Raw genomic sequence first — 23,173 nt, 5'->3', positions numbered from 1 at the left:
GCACTCCTTTGCCCATAAAAAAATTAGCTATTTATAACTAATATTTGTACGTTGAAAATCTAGTTTCAGCAGATAATAATCTAATTTACTAGAACCGTATCCTAATCATGGAAGCCCATTGTGGAATATGGAAAATATCACCAAAGTTCATCAAAATTTGCTGCATTAAGGATAGCAATATGTTCAATCCATTCAAATGGCCACATGCTTTTTATTTATTAAAGAACAATGTTTTCAAATGTATTTCTTTTTTAGTAGGTTAAATTTGTAACAGTCATTTCTTTTATCACACATACTGTAAATCCAACAGCAAAATTGCAAAAACTAGATCCACACCAGTAGTTATTTAAATATTAAGTGCAAATAAAGTTCATATTTGATTTTTACTGCTGTTTTGTTTAAAATTCATCTCATCAGAATGTGTTGATATAAAATGATCCTAATTGATAAAATACTTAATTCTTTTTCATTGTCCTAATGTTAATGTTTTTAATGCTTAAAAAATTGATTCTACCGCTGGCTGCCCAGATTAGAGCCGAACCCATCATCAAAGGTATCCCAATTGCAGACACCGAATACAAAATTTCCCTCTTCGCCGATGACGTCATACTGACCCCTGCTGACTCACATATCTCCCTTCCCAACCTACAGAACCTATTGGACCAATTCAGCCTAGTTTCGGACTACAAAATAAACATGGATAAATCCGAAGCGCTTAATCTCTCCCTCCCAGACCCTATATGGAAACTACTACAGTCCAACTATAAATATAAATGGAATACTTCCCACATAAAATATCTAGGAATGAAAATAGCTAACTCATATAGCTCCCTATATCAAGCTAATTATCCCCCCCTGTTCCGCCAGATCATAAGAGATCTGGACGTCTGGCACACCCACCAGATATCCTGGTTTGGTAGAATAGTGTCCACTAAAATGAACATCCTCCCCTGGTTACTTTATTATTTCCAAACCCTCCCAGTCCCCGTTCCACTATCAGAATTACGGAACATACAGACTCATATCCTTCACTTAATTTGGAAACAGCACAGACCTAGAGCCCCGAGATCAGTGTTGTTATCCTCCAAGACGAGAGGAGGACTAGGGGCCCCAGACGTGGTTAGATACTTCCAGGCAGCCCAGCTGAGGAAGGCGGTAGTCTGGAATAGCCTCCGGACTTCCAATTGTTTGTTGGCAATAGAAACCCACCATGCACTCTCCACCCCTCTCCCGGTCTTATTATGGTCCAAGACGCACAAAGAAAAGAGACCCCAGAGGTTTGAGCTTGGGGCGATGAGATGCACGTGGTCTGGAATAAAACCAAAGGGAAATATGGCCTAGCTTCTTCCCCCTCCCAACTCACCCCCATCTTCGGGAACCCAGAATTCCCACCTGGATGCTCTCGTAACCAATTCGGTCAATTTCAGGACCTAGATATTAGAATGGTTACGGACCTGCTGGAGAGTGACGAAGTTCTGTCCTTCCAAGAGCTCAAAACTAAATTCTCCTCCCCATTTTCAAATTCCTGCAGATAAGACACTTCCTGCGAGCTCTATCTCCAAACTCTAAATTCCCCGCGCAAACCAGATTTGAATCTCTCTGCCTAAAAGGAGAATATCAGAGAGGATTAATCTCCGAAATCTACAGAACAATCGAGGCTTCCCACCCTCCCCCCTCCCATACGTATATGCAAAAATGGAGCGCTGACTTAAACATACAAATCGACCTGGAGGAGTGGGAGGATGTCTGGGAAGCTGCTTCCAAAACATCAATTTGCTCTATCACAAAAAAAAAATTTAAATATAAAATCCTATTCCAGTGGTACTTAACCCCGAGCAGACTGAGCCAGATCTTCTCCGGCACAACAGACTTGTGCTGGAGAGGATGTGGTCAAAGGGGGGACATGGCCCATATTTGGTGGTCATGCCCGGAGATCCAGAGGTTCTGGACCAGGGTCCAGAGACTCCTGATTGAAACCCTAGGACTGGAAATTACCCTGGACCCTCTGACGTACGTGCTGGGGAAACCAATAGAGGACCTTCCTGCCCCACTAGCCAGGCTGATCTCTGCTATCCTAACGGCCGCTAGATGCTCGGTTGCGGCGGCCTGGAAACAAGTGAAAGCTCCCTCCAGAAGAACAATAGTAAATAGAATAGACACAGTCATGAGCATGGAAAGGCTCACGGCCATGGTGAAACAGAAAATGCATCAATTCTACAAAACCTGGGAACCATGGCCAGGCTTGGAAGCGCCGTCTCTCCTGCAGGTTCTGACCCAAATTTGACCCCCCTTGGTACAGAAGGGACCAGAGATCCATCCAAACTCCCCCTAGACCACTTCCCTTTCCACCCCCCCCCCCCATCTCTCCTTCTACGTGTCGTCCCCACCTATCCACCCGCCCCTCGTCTCTCCCCCTCTGTTTCAGAATAAAAAGGGAAATAAATTGATTCTTTTATATCAGTGGGAACCTAACGATGCTTTTTACAAAGTTTTTTATTTATTTTTTTTTTTTTTAATAATTCTAGAAAATAAAATTACACCCACAATTGTGTTAGTTGTGACTCAACAGGCAAAAACACATTTCCAAACAAACTGTTTTATTACATTGCATAATTGTTCATTACTTCAAATGAACCAATTTGTGTCCTTTAGAGAAATGAAGTGGAGCATTTTTCACAAACCATTCGGTACATGTTCGTCCTGTGTATTCAGAAACACCGCAGCTAGGGGGATTTCGTGTGTAAGAGTTCTGGAAAGTGGTTGATTCCATCATAACATTGTATTATGTGAAAGAAGTCTTTTTGGTGGCGAATTTTGAAAATCTGCCTCTGATGAAATGATCTGGGACGTCTTCTCTTTTTGGTGCAGGGATTAAAAAGTCTGCAGAACAAGAAGCAATTGTTCTATTTCTATAGTTGATAAACCATGTCAAAAATAAGATTAAAGAATATATATCTTTTAAACTGTCCATACCGACACTTGTATACAAATATGACTTATACAATTATACTTTGCAGACATGAAATCATAGCGAACACAATTGTGTGGCCAAGTTTTCCAAGCTTGGTTTGCATTACGAGATTTACAAATGTTTTCATATTCAATATTTTCTAGAGGCATCCAAAATTACTAAAATAAAAAAAATGTTCTATGATCCTTAATATGCACAAGATTGATTTTAAACTACTTACTACACATGGCTATACCTGAATGGGTTAATGATCAGAAAATATCCTTTATTCAGAAAAACAATAGGCCCCATTTAACGGACAATGCTAAATGTTCATGGATTGGCAGTTATACTGTACCTAGAACACTTTACGTATTGTGAAGCATGTCCTTGAAAAGCTCAGTCGAATATTGGTGCTGATGAGCAGGGAAATGGTGACTTATCCAGGTTCAGAAAAATCTGAGACACAATCTCCTCCTTGCAAAGCAGTCTCATGGGAACTGAGCCATTCCCTCTTTCATACTGTGAATATTAAAATTGGGGAATTCTCCTAAATAAACCTGATATAGGCTTTCTGTATAATTATCCTGACTTATTGTTTCATTATCTCCTACAGTCCTTGGCCTTCTCCAAGCAGTTGATTCGTGGGACCCAGAAAGAGAAGCTGCACGCTGTGAATGTTCAGGAGTGTGAACGCCTTATCGAAAGGTGGTTATCAGAGGAGTGCATGAATGCCATTATTTCCTTCTTCCAGAAGAAGGCAAAGCTGTGATTTCCTTTGACTACATTTAGAATAAGAAACATTTACTTTGTTTTCAACTGTAATGTGGCACCTATGTGATGGATTTAGAATCATTAAAGTTTTTTGATCAATGCTTTTGTTGTCTCTCTGGGGATTTTGTACATACAACAATCCGTTTAATACAAATGTTTACTCTTATACTACATAAGTCTCATACTGTTCCCTCCTACATATGACTATACTGTGTGTGACTGAGTATTATACGGAGTATGTTTTTCTGTGTAACGAGGTGTAAAACTTTATCTGGCAGCGTGCCTGGCTGTCTTTCTAAGTCTCATTTGTTGTCACCTTTCACTCCGTCCAGTCGGCATTTTTGTTTACATTAAAAATTAAATGAATGACAAAATTGTCTGTTAGTGGCAGACCTGACGTTAAAAAAACATGCCCCCAGTATAAAACTCTTCAAATTGGCAGGCTTACCTCCCTCCCACTGGTCAGACTTCCCTTTCTCTTTCACTTCTTGTCAACCTCTTGGCCTTATCTATTGTATCTTTGACTGTAAGTGACATTGTTTCTATCACTATATCTGGCATTTTGCATTGCAGATTGCATTGTCACGCAGATGTGTATATGTATATATGTCATTGTCAAACTTTAATATTTCCAATTTCTTCACACAATATAATAGATGTTGTAATTCAACATGTGATGTGTTAATGATAGTTAGTTTTGCAAGGACCCCCATTAAAAACAATGGTAATTATATTTACTGTGTTATTTCTTGCATTCTACCTTGTAATGGAGGTCATTACATCTGTATTAGATTGAGGAAAATGTTAAAGGGCTTAGCCAATTAATGGTCACAGGGATTCACATCACAGATATCGTAATATACTGTATGCCTCCTGTTTTACAAAATAGACTTCCTCTAGGGCCTATAGCCACAAAGCTATGTGTTGTGTGACTGAATTGTAGTGTGGTCAAGTGCAGTTTGGATTGTGTGGAGTTGGAACAAGAAGGAGTTGAAACAAGGTATATAAAAGTACAGTAAATTGTTAACTCTTGATTCTCCATAGTTGCAACAGTGAGCAGGATTGTGTGCCACTCAATACGCAGCTTGCCACATGTATGTGCACTTGAAGCAGCTGTTCTAGAGAGCATACCTCTGGGAAGTGTGAGCAGGCAGTATTTCTTGAGTCTCAGTTGCTGATCTGAAGTGGAACTTGCAACATTGAGGGACTGATAATCTTGAAAGAAGTTCAGTGCTCAATGAGCAGGCCCTGGCAGGGACTAGTGGTGCAGAGGGTGGAGGTGTGAGTGAGGAGCAGGTAGATAGTTGGGTAACAGAAGGGGAAGCAGGAGGAAGAGTTAGAGGAAGGCCAGTTCTGAGCTGACCCATCCCAATAGATTTGCCAGATTGAGTGAAGATATTGGGGGTGTCAGGGCAGGAATTGCAAGGCTGGGGGAGACTGGTTTCCTCTAGCAGGCAGGGGAATAGTTCAGCACAGTGGGCACTCAGAATACTCAGAGAACAACAGGTTGCTGTGGTGGGAGACTCCATTATTTGGAGGGTAGAGAGGGCAATCTGTTGCCTTGACTGTATGAACCAAACCATTGTCTCTCGGGAGCTCGGGTTTGGCACATTGTGGATCGGATAGACAGATTCTTGAGTGGGCCTGAGACTGACCTGGCGGTCTTAATACACCTTGGCACAATGCAAAGATGGCACCAATAACAAAATGACCCAGTTAAAGAAAGATGGAGGGTCCTAAATAATTATTTCAGTGATCTGGGCTGCAAGTTTAAGGCAAGGACCTCCAAGGTAGTATTTTCAGAAATACTAGTGCCATGCGCTACCCCAGACAGACAGTTGGAGCTTAGGGAGGTTAATGCATGTTTTAAAAAAGTGGTGCAAGGAGGATGGTTTTAGGGTTTTTAGAGCACTGGGACTCCTTTTATTGAGACGTGTTATCTTTATAGTAGGGATGAATTGCACCTCAACGAAGAGGGATCTTCTGTTCTAGGGGAAGGTACAAGAACTAGATGGACTAGATAGGAATTGGGAAATAGCCAGGCGTAATGGAGGTAGAGTGGTGGGAAGTGGTAGTTTGGCAAACAGGGAGGAACCCATATTAAATACAGATAATATTAGTACACTTCTAAAGACTAGATCAAATTGCAGTAGAAAGGCTGAAGCAGATGAGTACAAACTGGAAAAAACTAAAATGCATGCTTAGTAATGCAACAAGCCTGACCGATAAGAGCGCTTGAATGAATAGCTAAAAGGGAGCTGTGACGGTGGGGGTAGCTACCCTTCATAATAAAGGTGAAGCCCGGCTAGCTACCTCTAAAACCTGTGTGTGTTTAGACCCTCTGTGTTTTAGGTACAGAACAGGGACTTCGGGAGCAGGACTTTAATGGTTGATACTGGGGGGGAAAAAGGGTTAAAATGTATATAGAGGTAGAAAAATGGCAGTGCACTGCCAAGAAGACCAGGAGGAGGCTCACGGTTGCAAAAGCAAAAATTATTTATTCCATAAAAAGATTGGACAAAATGTCCCCCCTACCCACAGCAACAGTTCACCAACCCGTTTCGGGCTCTATGCCCTTTCTCAAGGTACCTTGAGAATTGATGCAACCATGAGCCTACTCCTGGTCTTCTTGGCAGTGCACTGCCGTTTTTATACCTGTTCCTGCTGCATCACCTGGTGGACTGCACGCCATTCATTTACCTGCTGTGGAATACCTCCCTGGATTCTGGAATTCAAAAGTGAGTTTTTTCTGTGGGTTGCCATACGCTGTTATTCTCACCATATGGGACTTTGTTTGTACTAATCATTAGTGGTGCCTGTGGCATTAAGTACTAGTCCCCTCAACACTATTAGGGTAACCTTATTGTACTACACAGTTCATTGGGAGTTTCTCAACTGCAGATGTCATAATATAACTAAGGACTTGTTCTTCTGATGCACAGGCGTTCTACACATCTTTAAAATGTATATAAAATGTTCCAGGACAAAATTAACGGTTGTCCCATAATTATACCTGCGAATCACGCCTGATTTGAGGGTACACGTAGGCATTGTAATCCCGTTATGTTTCCCTATTAATATTGCCCAGCCAGCAAGTTATTGAAACTTGGTATTAAAACTTGGCTGCCAAAAGCCAAGTTTTATCATCAAAATCCCCGAGCCCAAATTAGAGAAAGAAGTGTGTTTTAAAATGTGTATTCACCTCTATGGAGGCAGTCCCAATAATTCAATTAGCCAGGATGCCTGCATAGAGATGGTGGATCAAAGGGGAGGATGGGAGTAGCGAGGTGTCAGGCCATCTGGTTGAGCGGGGAAGGGCAGAGAACCAGGTCCAGAGACAAAGGTTTTGCGGGGGAGAGTCTTTGTTCTCCCAGACACTGGAGCCTACCCAGCGGGGGGGGACGGCTGGCATGGGGAAGCTGTTGCTCGTAGGCACGGTTCCCAGTGGCCAGTTTGAATTTCCCACTCGCCGGTTACCTGAGCCCCTCTATACGCCCCCTTCCTCTGATGAGTGCAACAAGCCAAGCCTCCTGCTTGTGAGTGGTGGTTGCAGTACGATCTGTGAGCTGGTTGGTCGGCAGTCCCTGTTCCATGTTGGACATACTGTAGGAAACCAAGGTTTATGTAAGTTGACTGCCCGATCAGAGAACCAGACCATTTTGACTATTCCTAGGCTTGGTCCGGTGAAGCAGAGGCGGGCTTTTCAAAGGTGCTTTGCTCACAGTAGCAAAGCACAAGCATTGAGGTGTAGGGGAAGCCCAGCCAAGCTGAGGTCAAGTTCTCATATCGAACGGAGACTCGATCAGCTGGGTAGGCCAGATATTTATCACGTAGATAGTACCGTGGTGTTCCTGGATGTGAAGTGAACAGGGTAAGCCTTCCTGAAGCAGGTGCCCTGCAACTAGTGAGGTTAGAGAATCCCCCCAGATACCAGATAAGCAGGTATTTCCTTGTTCTGTGTTCCATTGTATGCCTACTGGTTTTACCAGAAAAAACGCATTTTATTTCACTACTTTGTCCTGCTTAGTGAATTGATCCCGGAAGGTAAAGGTGTTTAAAAGTACTGGTTGCCTGTGACAGGAGCAGTATAAGATCACCAAATACCTGTGAGATTGAGGATGTCAAAAAAACTTTTGCAAATGGAGAAGGCATCAAAACTAGGTCATGTTTGCATAATGGATCATTTTAATTATCAAGACATAGACTAGGACAATGATATTAGCATTACATGAAAGTCAACAGGTTGTTGGGGTGCTTAAAGACAATTATGTGACCCAGATTGAGGAACCAACCAGGAGAGGGGCAATTCTGGATTTGGTAATATCAAAAAATTTAGAAGTAATAACAAATATTCAAGTCCAGGAACATGTGAGAAATAGTAATCATAGCATGGTCTAATTTGAAATAAATGATCAAAAATCATATTTTATGAGCAGAGGCGTAGCAAGGCATGCACGGGCCCCCAGGCAAAATTTTTGTATTGTTCGACCGCGCAACTGCGATCAGCACTTGCCTACAGTGCATGCGCAATCGTCTGTTTCCTAATACACATGCGTGATCGGCTCTTTCCTACCGCCGGTCGCGCATGCACAGCAGCAAAAATATGCATTGTTCACACTAGAGAGCGAGCCCACCAAGAGCGCGGGTGCCCGGGCTAGAGCTAAGCCCCTTTTATATGGGTTGAACAAAGACTTTACCTTCTAGAAAGGCATATTTTAATAAATTAAGGAATAATCTACAAGGAATACATTGGGATGATGTTTTTGCAAGGCAAAATTTGGAAGATAAGTGGACAGTCTTTAAAATATTTTTAGAAAAGCACAGATATCAGTATTTACTCTTGGGTAATATAAAATAAACAAGTCTAAACCAATGTGGCTAAATAAACAGGTAGGGTAGGAAATGTAAAGGAACAGGCAGGTATTTCAATTCTTTTCAACTATTTGTTTATTTTGACATTTTCATGGGGTATTGAAAGGAAAAGGGGAACGGAAAAAATGGGCATATATTCAGTTGCATCATATAATAGTTTGAACTGTAGTATATTAGGGTGGGGGGGGGGGCATAGGTGGGTTATAAATAATATTTTCAAGAAAGAAGGAAAAAGTTTGGGGAAAACATGGACATTTCGGGGCCCATTAGCCCTCCTGCGACTACACTAAACCTTGTTTTAAGACACCAAGGGTCAGGACCTGGCATTTAGATTCTTAAAGTCAGAAGGGACGGAGGCATCTTATCGCAGTTATTTGGAGGGACGCTTGAGGGGACATATACAACTAGTGACTCCTAGTAAAATTAGAAATCGCTCTCCTGTGTCTGAGAATGGATTTTTCATTGCCTGTGGAGGAAAAAAAAACCTGCAAATGCGGATTTTACTTTTGAAGAGTGAAACGCAGAAATCTGTGGATCAAAGGAAGTGCCGGATTCGATTTGATGTTTATTAATAACCTTGAGGTTGGCATAGAGTGCAAAGTCTCCATCTTTGCTGAAGACACTTAATTGTGTAAGGTAGTAAAATCAGAGCAAAATGTAAATTCTCTCCAGAAGGACTTGGATGGACTGGAAACGTGGGCAGGTAAACAGCAGATGAGATTTCATACAGATAAATGTAAAGTTATGCATTTTGGAAACAAGAATAAACCGGCGACGTACAAATTAAATGGGGGGGAAATTAGGTGAATCCTTGATGGAGAAGGATTTAGGAGTGCTTGTAGACAGCAGGATTAGCAATAGTGCCCAATGTCATGTAGTAGCTGCAAAGGGGGGGAAAAAAGCCATATCTTGCAATAAATGGGGAATGGATGTAAGGGAAGTAAGCAAAATTATGCCCCTCTGTAAAGCCTTAGTAAGACCACACCTTGAATATGGAGTACAATGTTTGTCACCACTCCATAAAAATACATTATGGCACTAGAAAAAGTGCAGAGACGAGTCACCAAATTAATAAAGGGGATGGATAATCTGATTTATGATGAGAAGCTATCTAAATTAGATTTGTTTGCATTAGAAAAGAGGGGATATGATAACTATATACAAATGTAGCTTCCCTCCTGGCAGTAAGCCCTGGTACAATCAGGCTGCCAGTAGTTGATATGGGGGTTTTCCCATCCTTGGTAATGCACTTGAGTGACAGCAGGCAGCGGTGACATGAGGCCTGAGCATGACCAATCATGAGCCAGACCTGGTGCTCTCCTCCTGGATGTACGTAAGGGCAGATACCGCCCAAATTTAGCAGTGCCTCTACCCACTTGAGAGGGGCTGGGCACACAGCTGAGAACCTGACCATTGGGCCTTCTCTGGTCCTCTTCCCTCTGGGGGAGAGTGAATGTGGACATAACGCTGCCTCTGCTAGGGAGGTAGGGAAGAGATAGGACAGCTACAGGGGCCATTGACCTGTAGTGATGGTCCAGGGACCATCCTTCCTGTTATACTCCTGCCTGGTGTGTGACACTACTGGGGGGAGAGGAAAAAGTTCTACCGTGCGAGATCACCTTCTCTTCCCTGGAGCCTACGGCAGATGGAGGCGCTACACTGCTGATGAATATGTAGGGTATGAACCCCAGAAGCCTAGTCCTGTGTCCCCACTTCCACCGGCGGACGACTCTGCCCTCCTGTTGTCAGTAGGTATATGCACCATACACCGTGGTAATGGTCAAATCTCCTATCAGGTGGGGGAAACACTGTTACACAAATATATTCTGGGTCAATACAAGGAGTTTTCAAAAGAACAATTCATCCTAAGGGCAGTAGAAATGATGCATGGTTATCCCTTGAGTTTTGAGGAAAAGAGATTTCACCAGCAACAAAACAAAGGGTTCTTTACAGTGAGGGAATTTAAAATGTGGAATGTATTACACATGGAGACTGATGGCAGATACAATAGATATCTTTATAAAAAAAATTGGACATATTTTTAGAAAGAAACGGTATACAGGGATATACCAAATAAGTATACATGAGAAAGATGTTGATCCAGAGAGAAGTCTGATTTGGAGTCAGGAAGGAATTTTGTTTTCCCCTTGTGAGACACCATTGGATGATGTTTCATCTGGGTTTTTATTTGCCTTCCTCTGGATCAAAAATACTGTAAATATAAATATAGGAGAATTATCTGTCGTCTAAATTTAGCATACGTTGAACACAACTACATAACTCTAAAATGTATTTCTCTGCTCATTCCACTAGATGGAACCAGAGAGTTCCGTTCTAGGACTATTATCTTCAAACAAGACAAACAAAAGTTCAGCAGGGTAGAAGTGCCAGATTTCCGGACTTCAGAAAAGAAAAAGCCTCCCTTAGGCTGCGTCCATAGATGGACCAGCCGCGCTGAGGCGTGCGGACACTCCGCGCTGAGCCCCTGCATCCTCAATGAAGAGTTGGAGGTTTCAGCCGAGCGCCAAGCTGTTTTTCAGCGCGCTGTCGGCTGAAAACCTCCAATCACTGCACAGCAGCGTCAATGTCACGGCGCCGTGACATTGACGTCAGTGCGTCGCAGGCGATTGGCCCAGCGACGTCACTGCCCCGCCTCCAACCACCTCCCCCCGGCTCCCCCCGCGCACACTGGCTCGCCTGCAAGTCCGTGCAATCGTGCTGACTGAAGCAGGCGAGCCTCAGCGTTATCGCGCCTCCGCTCTCCCCACACCTCTATGGCCCGGGCCTTACACAATGATCATATATTGGCAAACAACTACATTACCCTGAGCATGTCAGATGCTACTGTACAATTTCTGTAACATGCTCCTGAACTTGAGGGGTAACCATAAACGAGAACTTTAGCATCAATATTTTCCTGTAATTGTTTTGTATTCGTTTGTTTAATAATATAAATCAAAGACTTAAGTCACATAGTTGAAATTGTTTTACATCGAATCTTTTAAATCCACTATTGGCAGGAATGCAGAAACAAGAAACCTAAATTTAGTTATAAACACAATCTTGAGATTGTTCTGCCATTTTGAACGGGTGCAAAAATTGCTTCAATTTTGCTCTAGCGTATTTTTCACTGAAAACAATGTTGTAATTTTATACATTTACCTGTATTTTTGCTCAAAGTCAAATAGGGATAAAATACCTTTAGTAAACCATTGTTTATTGAAGCTTTAAGAGTGAATGGTCCATACTATAAGAATAGCACAAACTACCCTGTTCTTGTCTTGTTTGTATCTAGTACAGGGGTCGTCAAACCGCGGCTCGCGAGCCTCTTGGGGCACGTCCGTGCGGCTCTGCTCAGGAATTGCGGGGCAGGCGCGATGCGAAAGCAAGCGTGTGGCGAAAAATGGCGGCGATTCCCCAGCGGTCCTAGCGTGGGACGGAGGGGGGATGTACCAGCTCCTCCTGCGGCGGCCGCGGCCCCTCCCCCCCTGCTCCCAACGAGGGACGGAGGGGGAAATACCAGCTAATCTTGCGGCCTGCTTCCCGTGCTCCCCCCGAGCCCACCTCCCGTGGGCCCCCCCCCGAGCCCACCTCCCGCACCCCCAAGCCCACCTCCCACACCCCCAAGCCCACCTCCCCTCTCGGGCAGTTGCCACAGGGATATCGGGGGCAGGAGGGGAAAGAGACCGGCGGCAAGCTGCACCCACCCGGTCAAGGTAAGTCACTATCACACACCCAGTCACTGTCTCACTGTCACCCACCCAGGCACTGTCACCCACCTAGTCACTGTCACCCAGTCAGTGTCTCCCACCCACCCAGTCAGTGTCTCCCACCCACCCAGTCAGTGTCTCCCACTCACCCAGTCACTGTCTCCCACTCACCCAGTCACTGTCATCCACCCACCCAGTCACTGCCATTCACCCACCCACCGTCATTCACCCACCCATCGTCATTCACCCACCCACCCATCGTCATTCACCCACCCACCCATCGTCATTCACCCACCCAGTCACTGTCATTCACCGCCTCCCATTCAACCGTCATTCACCCACCCACCGTCATTCAAGTCACTGTAAAGTCACTGTCATTCACCCACCCAGTCACTGTCATCCACCCACTCAGTCACTGTCATCAACCCACCCAGTCTCTGTCATTCACCCACCCACCCAGTCACTGTCATTCACCCACCCACCCAGTCACTGTTATTCACCCACCCACCCAGTCAACACAGATTAGGTTCAGGTTCTAGTCACTGGACAACCTACCATTGATCCTCTATAGTGTTCTACCTAGCTGACACCTCCTACTTTGATCATTTAGGAGTCTCAGCAGTGTCTTATTTTCCAACAGTATATTAACCCTTTAAGTACTAGTGTCAGCTATAGTTCTGCACACCTCAGATCTTCAGCTCACACGACAATTTTTGTATTATATACACTCACGTACACAATATTACAATCACGTTCATGGTCAGGAGTGGTGCACAACCTATTAGGATTGACTCAAACAATCACAATCTGGGCACCTGGCTGGATCACATATCAGCCCTGTGCAAGGTATTCTGGTTTTAGTGCACCTACCAGTACTTATTATACTGTGGCACTACATTTAAGGCTTTTACTATTCTTCCCTCACATCACCATCCCCTAGGAGATGCATTTATACAAGTGTTACTAGGGCCAGTGAATCTACATAACACTGAACATTAACACTGACCATACATTATTCTCTTTAGGGCTTACTATACCTTTAGAGTCACTAAAGCACCTGCAATTTATTTCATTCATGTTTTAAACCCCATTGTTTTAATTAGTTCTTAATAAAATCATGTTTTAAATATTGTCATCATCTCACTAAGTGACAGAGTGCTATATAGGGGTTCTTTTCATCTCTGGTCTTATAATTCTAATGGTGACCCAACTTCCAGTGCCGGCCGGGCCCCCCACAGCCTCTGGGCCCGGGATACTTGTCCAGACTCTCCCTCCCTGTCGGCGGCCCTGCATGTTTTAATTTATTCAATTTCCTCTCCTCAATTTCTGTGCTTTATGATGTAATAGTCGTCTCCATTTCATATTTCAGCTGTTGTAGTTTACCGCCATCCCAAGTAGTAGTAAGGATATTCCCACTATCCATGATGTGTCTTGGGGTACGAATCTCTTTTTGTAAACCTTCAATAGTAAATAGCATCAAATCAGTTGAGCATTTGTTGAGAAACACTTCCCAGCGTTGAAAAACTCTGTCCTGCACAGTGTAGGACGTAGACGGATTCTCAGTCCCCGCGGGATACGCTTATTCTTGCAGTATTACACCAAAGTGAAAATGTGGAGTTCATAATTGGTAAGGCATTTCAAAGTAGATTCTAAGGTCTTTAAGGAATCTTGTTGTACATGTAACAGAAGATACATTTCTATTGGTTTCTGCCTCAGAAAAGAAGAATGTAGCATGTTCCTTCGTAAGGTTCGCTATGTTTTTAAATTACATTTTAGTAAATCAACGTTCAAGGCAAAAAAAACTGGCTGTAATCATCGACTGGTTACAAACAACTTTCAGTGAGCGCTGTTGGAGCGAGCTTACCCAGTATGCCTCCACGATCAGTCCATTTCAGAATATCTCATTGACTTGGGATCACTGCTTCTCGGCCCACAGTTCGTTTTTACAGTTACAGGTAATCCTCGTTATCCAACGTTTCCCTTTACAACGAATGGCATATCCAATGCTTTACAATGCAACCCCATGGGCCGTTTTTCGGTGCCGGAATGCGTTATCTGACGCCTGAATGCGTAATCCGACGTCGGAATGCGTTATCCGACACCTGAATGCGTAATCCAATGCCTGAATGCGTTATCCGATGCTGGAATGCGTTAACCGACGCTCACCGCCACTGATTAACATGGGACTCGCTTTACGACGGTAACGCTATTTCCAGAACGGATTCCGTTGGATAACCGAGGACTGCTTGTAGTCTCTTGACACCGAGACTAACCACTATAGACTGTGGAAACTCTGATCAGCATCAGCTTATATAGCAACTCAACCTTCATCTGTAAACATGGAAAACAGAGGGCTTGCCCTAGATGGACTAATTAGGACTGAGGGCTGGAACAGTTCTGTAGGGCAGCACCAAGGGCAATATGAACTGGCCCCACTCCCGGTTTCTGCTCCATACCTCCTGCAGGGAGAGACGCCTCACTGACGGAAAGAGAACAGCGGCTTTGGTATGTATTCTTACAGCAGGCGGGCGTGTCGCACCCCAACTCCCCTTTGCCCTGAGGTGGCTAAACTGACCCAATACATGGGCTGTCATCTTGACAGGTAGGGGTAACCAGCGGGCCTGCTTTAGGCTAGGTCCCCAGTGCAGCCGGCGGCGCGCGTGGCCATGTGCGCACCTCTCACCAGCCCCTTACATCCTCCCTAGCTGTGCCCAGTGCTTCCTGGCTCACTGCATACTGTGACGCGACAGCCGGCAGGGGCTACAACAGGATTGTGTTCCCGTGCGGCAACGCGTCACATAATGTGTCAGGGAGCACCTGAGAACTCTGCCTGCAAGCGCGTGTGCAGCAGCCTCCAGCTGGACCTTAGGCCGCGTGCATAGTGCCGTCGATGGCGACACGACGGTGGCGTCGCGGGTTTCCGGCCATTTGATTGGTTCAAGGGCTGTCACATGAGGCGATAGCCCGTGAAAAATCAAATTTTGCCGGCTACCATTTTTTTGCGACGTCGCATTGTCGCCGTCGCGCTTACTATAATGCAATGCATTTGTTTTCGGGCAACTTCGCGTTGCTGGCACTATAAGCGCGGCCTTATCCTTAACCTTTAATAGACTGAGCTAAGCTGGCCCTACCATCACAGCTACCTTTGCTGAATGCTTCATGTTTGGGCATTTGAGTCCAAACACAGGAAACATTTTATGAGCGTGCTACCCATCAAGTGAATGGGCCGGAAGGAGCCCTATGGCATAGCACAGCTTAGTAAATGTGGTCCTCAATCCATTCCTGTGGACATTGCCTTTTTAAAACAAGTTGTGTCATTGCCACTTTAAAAAAAAAAAAAAAAAACACGGATATTCCTTTTCCCTCCCTCCTCCCCCTCCCCTCCCTCCTCCCCCTCCCCTCCCTCCTCCCCCTCCCCCTCCCCTCCCTCCTCCCCCTCCTCCCCCTCCCCCTCCCCCTCCAACCCTCCCCTCCCCTCCAACCCTCCCCTCCAACCCTCCCCTCCAACCCTCCCCTCCAACCCTCCCCTCCAACCCTCCCCTCCAACCCTCCCCTCCAACCCTCCCCTCCATCCCTCCCCTCCCCTCCAACCCTCCCCTCCCCTCCATCCCTCCCCTTCCCTCCATAAACTCTGCAGGAACAACAACTTGTACAGTAGAAGGTAATACATATCTCCGACAAGCTACAGTAGCATTTGTAAGAGGAGCCACAGGGGCAAGGTTTGGAAAGTTACAAAAAGTGCTGCTTTTGTTTTTTTTCAAGGGATAGAATAAAACTTCCTTAAAACTGGGTGACCTTTCTCCTGAAGATAGAGAAGCACAGTAGCGTCTGGCACTGGTAGACACGACAAGAAACGTAACTTTGTAGGATAATTGTGCTGGGACTTGCCCAATCTAGCTGAAGTAGAATGATGTACTAAGGTGGATGTACGGTACATCAAAGCTTTTTCTATTAAACTACTTTTTTACCCCCCCTCTAATGATTTCTATTTACATCTTTATTTAATGTCTCAGTATTTTCTCCCCTTTTCTCTCTCTATTATGTTTTAGAATTCTGACTTCATGTTAATTGTTGTCTATTAATGGCATGGGTTTGAGAAACAATATAAAAATAAAGTTTTGGTTACTACTGTATATTGTAAGGACTTAGAGCAAGTTACAGAGAGCTCTCGCTAGTTAATATTGTCATATTTTTTTCCTGCAAAGAGCATTGCGTTAATTAAAACGACCGTTAGTGATAATTATATAAGGTTTGTTAAGGTTAACATAGAAACTTAACGTTACATTACTTAAGTCATACCTAAACTTGGCGTTACTGCAGGGGTGCGCAAACTTTTCTCCCTGCGCCCCCCTGCTTGACCAAGCTCTCGGGGTCAGGAACACACCTTCCATTTATACCAGTAGCCCTTAGCAATTATTTTTTTGGATGTGTGTGTGTGTGTGTGTGTGTGTGTGTGTGTGTGTGTGTGTGTGTGTGTGTGTGTGTGTGTGTGTGTGTGTGTGTGTGTGTGTGTGTGTGTGTGTGTGTATATATATATTAATAAATTTATTCTCACATGTATTTTTTTTTTTTTTTTTTTAAATCAGCGCTATGAGAGGGGGTCATCCTGATTCGGGATTCTTGTAGTTTTTAACCTCAAATCGGGTTCATACTATATATGATGTCTTCAGAAGCATCTTTTCTCAGGCTCAGATATTGATACAGATACAGATATTGATATTGCACCCAATCCTTTGCCTGGATATGACCCTGGTTTCCAGCTCACTGAAAGGAGTCTTCTTGGAGTAAACTAGCAAACCATGTATAACGTAGAGTGCTCCAAGCTAACAATCTACTGAAGCCAGAAGGGAGTTCTCAGAAGGGAATCATTACCTCTACCTCTGTTAGGACAGTGTTTAGAAGTTGGGAAGTGTGGAGTGAGGAGAAAAGCTCCATTGACTCTAATTACTCTCTCTGCATAGAGGTAGAAGACAGGCATATAGTGGAAAGGAACGAGAAAAGAGGAAGAAAGTCATGGACCCAGGGAGGAGAAGAAAAGGAGGGCAAGACAGCGAAAGAATACAGACTGAAAGATATGGATAATACATTGAGTACAAGTCATGATGACAATAGTACATTTCTTCTGAAAACAAACAACATTTTAAACATTATTATATAATATACTGTACACATACATCTTCCCCAGTGACACGCAAACACACAGACCACTTCAAAGTGATACACACAGTTACCCAGTGACACACACACACTGACAGCTTCCAAGTGACACACACACACACACTGAGTGCTTCCCAGTGACAAACACACACAGAGAGACAGCTACCCAGCGACACACACACACTGTACCCTTCCAAGCCTGTCGCTCACAGCAGCACGGACCGTACACACAAAAAGTGTGCGTCACGTGCACAAGTGTTAGCACAGGCACACACGCCCACTATATTACGGGCCTTACACTGGGAAATAGTGATTAACACAGCAGAGGAGCAGGGCTGTATTTACCAGCGCACTGTGATTAAGCAGCTGAGGGACATTGCTGCCCCTGGACGTAGCTGGGAGAGAGGGTAGAGCATGCTACTGTAGGGGGCTTCAGGTGAAGACCCCGGGAGCCGCCTGTTGCCTACCAATGCTATACACAATGTAACATGATGTTTCAAAACACATTCCTTCATCTTTTATGCCAAATTTTAATGTCCAAAATCTGGCATCTAATAATCAAAATAAAATATTGTTTTACCCTGAAAATGGTTCTTGGGATGATTAAAATTTTGGCTGATTAAAAATAGGATTCATCATTTTAAAACAAACGCTTTTCCAATATGTGCAGCTGTAGTGTATGTATAAGAATCTGGTGTCAATGAAAGTTATCTATTACATTCATATCTCGAAAGCAGAAAACAGCTCCTATAATCATTGATTTGTGCTCCTTGACTATGGAGTTTGAACCTTTCTGGCGGCGCACATAACACAGTAATTACACGATTCTCTCATTGTACTGGTTTCACAGGTCCACTGTCATTCTCATAAAATATGGTAGACTCTGCCTGCAAACTCAAGTGGGGTGCATGGAATTCTACAGGACTGTTATCCAAGGTAAGACCGTCAATGCTGGTTTCCTACTTTGAAGCTGTAATCTTAGAACGGCAGTGTGCCCAGGGATGAATAGATGATAATGTCATATGGCTGACACTAACCATGTAAGGCACTACTGTATTTGGCATGGGCACACATGAAATTGCTTGCAGTAAGCAATTTTTCTAATTACTTTTAGTGTTAGATGTTGCTACATAATACGAGCCTAGCTAATGAGGTATAAACTCAAAGAAAACATTGCGCAGTAGGGATGTGCTCCAGTTTAGTGTTAATGATATCCTAAAAAAAGGTGAAGGTACAATGTTCTTCAGTTATTGGTAGGAGAGAGGTATCACCTATCTGCTCAATCTGCTCAATCCTCCTTATCACTTCTTGCCCTCCTATTTCTCTGTCACATTTTCTTTAGTCCAACGTCAACAACCCAAACCAGGAAAATAAAAGTAGCCACAACAAGGTTTTTTTAATTACTTAGCTGTTTTTTATCTCCTTGTAGAACTCCGCTTGTCTCTAATCAGGAAGCAGACCCGCAGGGCTGAGGTAGGGAGGCCAATTAACCGACCAGAGCCCAGGGACAGAGTCCTGTTAGAGTATCTGCGGTCGGTAAGCAGGCAAAGGGTCAGGACAGGCGGCAGTGGTGCAGGATCCAGGTGACAGGCAAAAGATCAGGGCAGACGGAAGGCAGCGACTTCGGGGTCACGGTCCGGGGTCAGCAACAGGAATTCCAAATGAACAGTGATGCCACAGGGACTGGCAAGCTACAGCAACAGGCTGGTCTCTGGAACAGTGATGCCACAGGGACTGGCAAGCTACAGCAACAGGCTGGTCTCTGGAACAGTGAAGCCACAGGGATAGGCAAGCTACAGCAACAGGCTGGTCTCTGGAACAGTGAAGCCACAGGGATAGGCAAGCTACAGCAACAGGCTGGTCTCTGGAACAGTGATGCCACAGGGACTGGCAAGCTACAACAACAGGCTGGTCTCTGGAACAGTGATGCCACAGGGACTGGCAAGCCACACGGAAGGCTCAGGAGCCAGAGCCCAGGGTGGCCAGGAACACAACGAAATGTATACAATGCTCAGACGGGCTGGAAATCACTGGCTGCTGTTTAAGCCCTTGAACAGGTGCAGCCAATGTAGCAGGCTGCCAGTAATCAAAAAGGCCACGGAGATAGACCTCGATTTACAAGCGAAACCCGAGGTGATTAATCTGTCCTAAATGCCCCTTAATACTGAAATACATCTCAAAGTTTTATCCAGAGGACTTTATTTCCCCCCCGCTGCTGCATTGGACCACATGTAAACTTATTTCGCATAAATTCTTTTATGAGGTGTCAACAGCTGAAATATAAGGACACTCCTGGAGAAAACTGCTTCACATGTCCACAAGGTCTCAATAGCTTGTTAGATGAGAACGAGAACTTTTTTACAACCTTGTCCAGTTCTTAAATAATTGTACACTATAAAGGGTTTGTGCTCTCCTTCCCCCTTTGGGATCCCTTTATATAATATTTACATTTACACAGAATTTAAATTCAGAAAAAAAATTAAACTGAAGAGGATCACTCATATCATACAATGCCCTACCTTTGGTGGAAGAAAGCAACAAGATAACCACAAGGGATTACATGCAAGAGATATGATAACCCTGTGCTGCAAAACATTCTCAGGAGTGATGCAAATTTGTTCTGTCGTTTGTGTTGCATTTCAGGACAATGATAGGCAGCGGAATGTCCAACTTGTGTCCAGTTTGGTCATTTCTGAGCGCTTCAACCAGGAACATTCAGTATCCAGGAGCAGCCATCAAAAGTATGAAACATTGCAGATCACCTGCCAAGACAATATTACTAAAATAATAATGAACCGGCCAGAGAAAAAAAACGCTGTCAGTACTAAGGTAAAGTAGTTTTTATCTGCATTCAGTCTAGCACCTGACATATTGCAAGCTTCTGTGTAAATCCATTGCTTTTCTTGTCGTTTTTTCTTGGTTGTATATTTTACCTTGCATTACAAGTAGTAAGGATGGGCATGTTCGCAAGTTCGAAATCTGAACTGCAAAGCTTGTTCGGATGTTTGAGTTGAACTTCAGAATGCCTGATGATGTCATACACTGGACGCACAGGCTGAGTTAGCTGCTGAGGGAAAGAGCAGAGAGAGAGAGAGAGAGTAAGTGTGATATTTAAACAATAATCGGCGAAGAACAGGGCATTACTGGCCAATAATGCCCTGGCTGGAAGAGTTGAAGGCCTGAGGCGATGCCTAAGGCCGCGCTTATAGTGCCGGTGACGCGACGTCACCCGAAAACAAATCCATTGCCGCCGCGTGCACTGACAGGCGACGTCGCCGTTGCGAAAACCTGAAGCCAGCAAAATTTGATTTTTCAAGGGCCGTCGCGTGACGGCCCTTGAACAAATCAAATTACCGGAATCCCGCGACCCGGCCGCCCGGCGAAACATTACTTTCGCCGGTGGCGACGGGTGACATCACCCACCGTGTCGCCGTCGCCAACGACGGCACTATAGGCACGGCCTAAGGACTTTAACCCAGCCAGGGCATTATTGGCCAGTAATGCCCTGTTCTGAGGGGATTATTACTATTATAGGCTAAATGTAGGCTTATTTCATAAATAAGACTCTTTTGTAGACAGTAGTTATATAGATTTTTGAAATTAAAATAAAATGGTAAATACATTAAAGCACCTCTATATACACTTACACTGCAGTTATCTATATCCACACACTGCCGCCCCCTCTGTGTGTACACACACACACTGTAGCTACATCCAAACTCTGCTGCTGCTACACAAACACACAACACAACAGCACCACACATACTGCAGCTCTACACACACACACACACGCAGCTGCTACATACAAACTCTGCAGCTACACAAACAAACTCTGCAGCTACACACACACACAGAAACTGCAGCTACACACACACACACACACACACACACACACACACACACACACACACACACACACACACACTTCAGCTACTCACACACAATCTGTAGCTACACACATACACACACACTGCAGCTACACACACACACTGCAGCTACACAGACACACACAACCTGCAGCTATACACACACACTAGATAGACAGAAACTGCAGCTACAAACAAACTCTGCAGACAGACACTCACTTTGCAGCTCTCCCTCAACTCAAAGTGGAGCTGTGTTCACGGAGGGAGGGGGAGGAGTCACTGCCTGCTGCTGCTTTCTGACCAATCCCTTGCCTTGTCTGAGAGCTGTTCCTGCCTCCTGACCAATCCCCTGCTGTCACGGGAAACCAGCACTTTTAACACATTATTACCCGGATCCTTTGATTGAGCAAAGCGAAGAGGTAAAATAAATTGTGATTTATTTACAGAATGAACATACACACATTAGTTTACAATTACACTCAAAATACACTTACTGGGACGGGCAAACGAAAAATCTTGTTCCCAAAATGAAATCTTTAGAATTAGAGTCGCTAGGCACAATTTCCAGGAGCGGGAGTTGTGCGCAAATAGAGCTGGAAACAGTCTTTGGACAGTGGCACCTCTCGCAACCTTCGTTCTGCCGCTGTGGTATTGGTTCTGGAACCCTTAGTTCGTACAAACTCTTGAAGCTTGCACAAATCTTTGTTACGATGTTAAATCTTAGATGGAACTGGTTCCCAATGCGCTGCAGGGTTTCTTATGCACGAAACAGACCTATACTTAACCCGTGCAGCCAATCTACTCTGTGGGAATAATATTCCCCACCTATCCTGGAGTTGCCAATACTTTGCAAAACCTGGCAGAGGGCTTCTTAGTTTGCTAAGGGCATGTGCCAACCTCGCACCTTTGCCACTTAGCATACCCGACCCGGCCCCCTTCCCCTGGCGACATTTTGTCTGAGCTGGCCGGGCATCTGGCCCATTTGCCCGGACACTACAAAGATGGGGGATACTTGAATTATCCCTCCCACTTAACACTCTGGTGAGTGGGAGCCTTTCAACTACGGACTCTTTCCATACATCTTGGCATCGAACCAGCGTGATGCTTTAGAAGTCCATGGCTGAATATGCGCCGTTACCTTGCAGGAGTTTCCTGCCATACATTTCTAAACTACAGTACTTACAAATTAAGCGTTCCCTCTGTCTCTGGCGTGTTAGATGAAAATCCCCATATGCCTAAGATGTTGGTACAATTAAAATAGGGGGACTTTAATTCATCAATTTTTATATAACTATAAAAATTGTGCGATAGGATATTTCCTGATTTTACTCGAACAGTGCTCACAGCAAATCTCACGGCGTTAGCAGCTTCCTAGTGAAAGTTAGCAAACAGCCGCCTGCTAAGCTGTTAGCTACTGGGTTTTATAACCATTTTTCCTTTCATGCGCTTACACGAAAACACTGCCACAGTTATACACATAATCTTACAAATTACTTTACTCTGAACCTACCCCCCCCCCCTGGTTCTGGGGTTCTCGGTCATATACCGGGGGACCTGAATGTAATTCATTCCCCTGCCCAGTCTTACTATTCTGGTCTGTGCTGAAGCAGGGAAATGTCCACTGCTTAACACTCCTGGAATAATAAGACACACATATACAGTTTTATCACACAACACAGTGTTTCTTCCATGATTGGGTTGCAGAACTGACATTTTACAATTCCCCAATATGGCTCAAGGGCACCAAGCCGGGCATAATACCTTTTTATTATTGTCCTGGGTACCCCTTCACCATCACACCTGCCCTGTCTCAGAGCTTTTCTGACAAAAGGAAAAGCTGTTTG

At 44.4% G+C, this 23,173-nt stretch overlaps 2 protein-coding genes across 7 annotated transcripts in view; both read left to right on the top strand.

Annotated features, from left to right (window-relative positions):
- The window catches only part of ECI2 (enoyl-CoA delta isomerase 2), a 94,696-nt gene extending 90,871 nt beyond the window's left edge, over positions 1-3,825 (top strand). For all 3 annotated transcript variants that reach the window (XM_075585773.1, XM_075585772.1, XM_075585774.1), the window contains one exon: positions 3,567-3,825. In XM_075585773.1, the coding sequence (XP_075441888.1) occupies positions 3,567-3,722 (156 nt within the window). In that variant the 3' untranslated portion in view covers positions 3,723-3,825. The remainder of the gene's footprint in view (positions 1-3,566) is intronic.
- Positions 3,826-15,898: 12,073 nt separating this feature from the next.
- Positions 15,899-23,173, top strand: part of LOC142487076 (enoyl-CoA delta isomerase 2-like) — a 51,117-nt gene continuing 43,842 nt past the window's right edge. For 2 of the 4 annotated variants that reach the window (XM_075585767.1, XM_075585769.1), the window contains exons 1-3: positions 15,908-15,969; positions 18,307-18,399; positions 20,107-20,292. In XM_075585767.1, the coding sequence (XP_075441882.1) occupies positions 18,337-18,399; positions 20,107-20,292 (249 nt within the window). In that variant the 5' untranslated portion in view covers positions 15,908-15,969; positions 18,307-18,336. Of the gene's footprint in view, positions 15,970-18,306; positions 18,400-20,106; positions 20,293-23,173 lie in introns of all 4 variants that reach the window. The other 2 variants (XM_075585768.1, XM_075585770.1) reach the window with 2 other exon arrangements.

The sequence above is a fragment of the Ascaphus truei genome, chromosome 2 (genome assembly GCF_040206685.1).
Source record: "Ascaphus truei isolate aAscTru1 chromosome 2, aAscTru1.hap1, whole genome shotgun sequence".
Taxonomy (NCBI): domain Eukaryota; kingdom Metazoa; phylum Chordata; class Amphibia; order Anura; family Ascaphidae; genus Ascaphus; species Ascaphus truei.
This window is presented reverse-complemented; position numbering and strand designations above follow the sequence as displayed.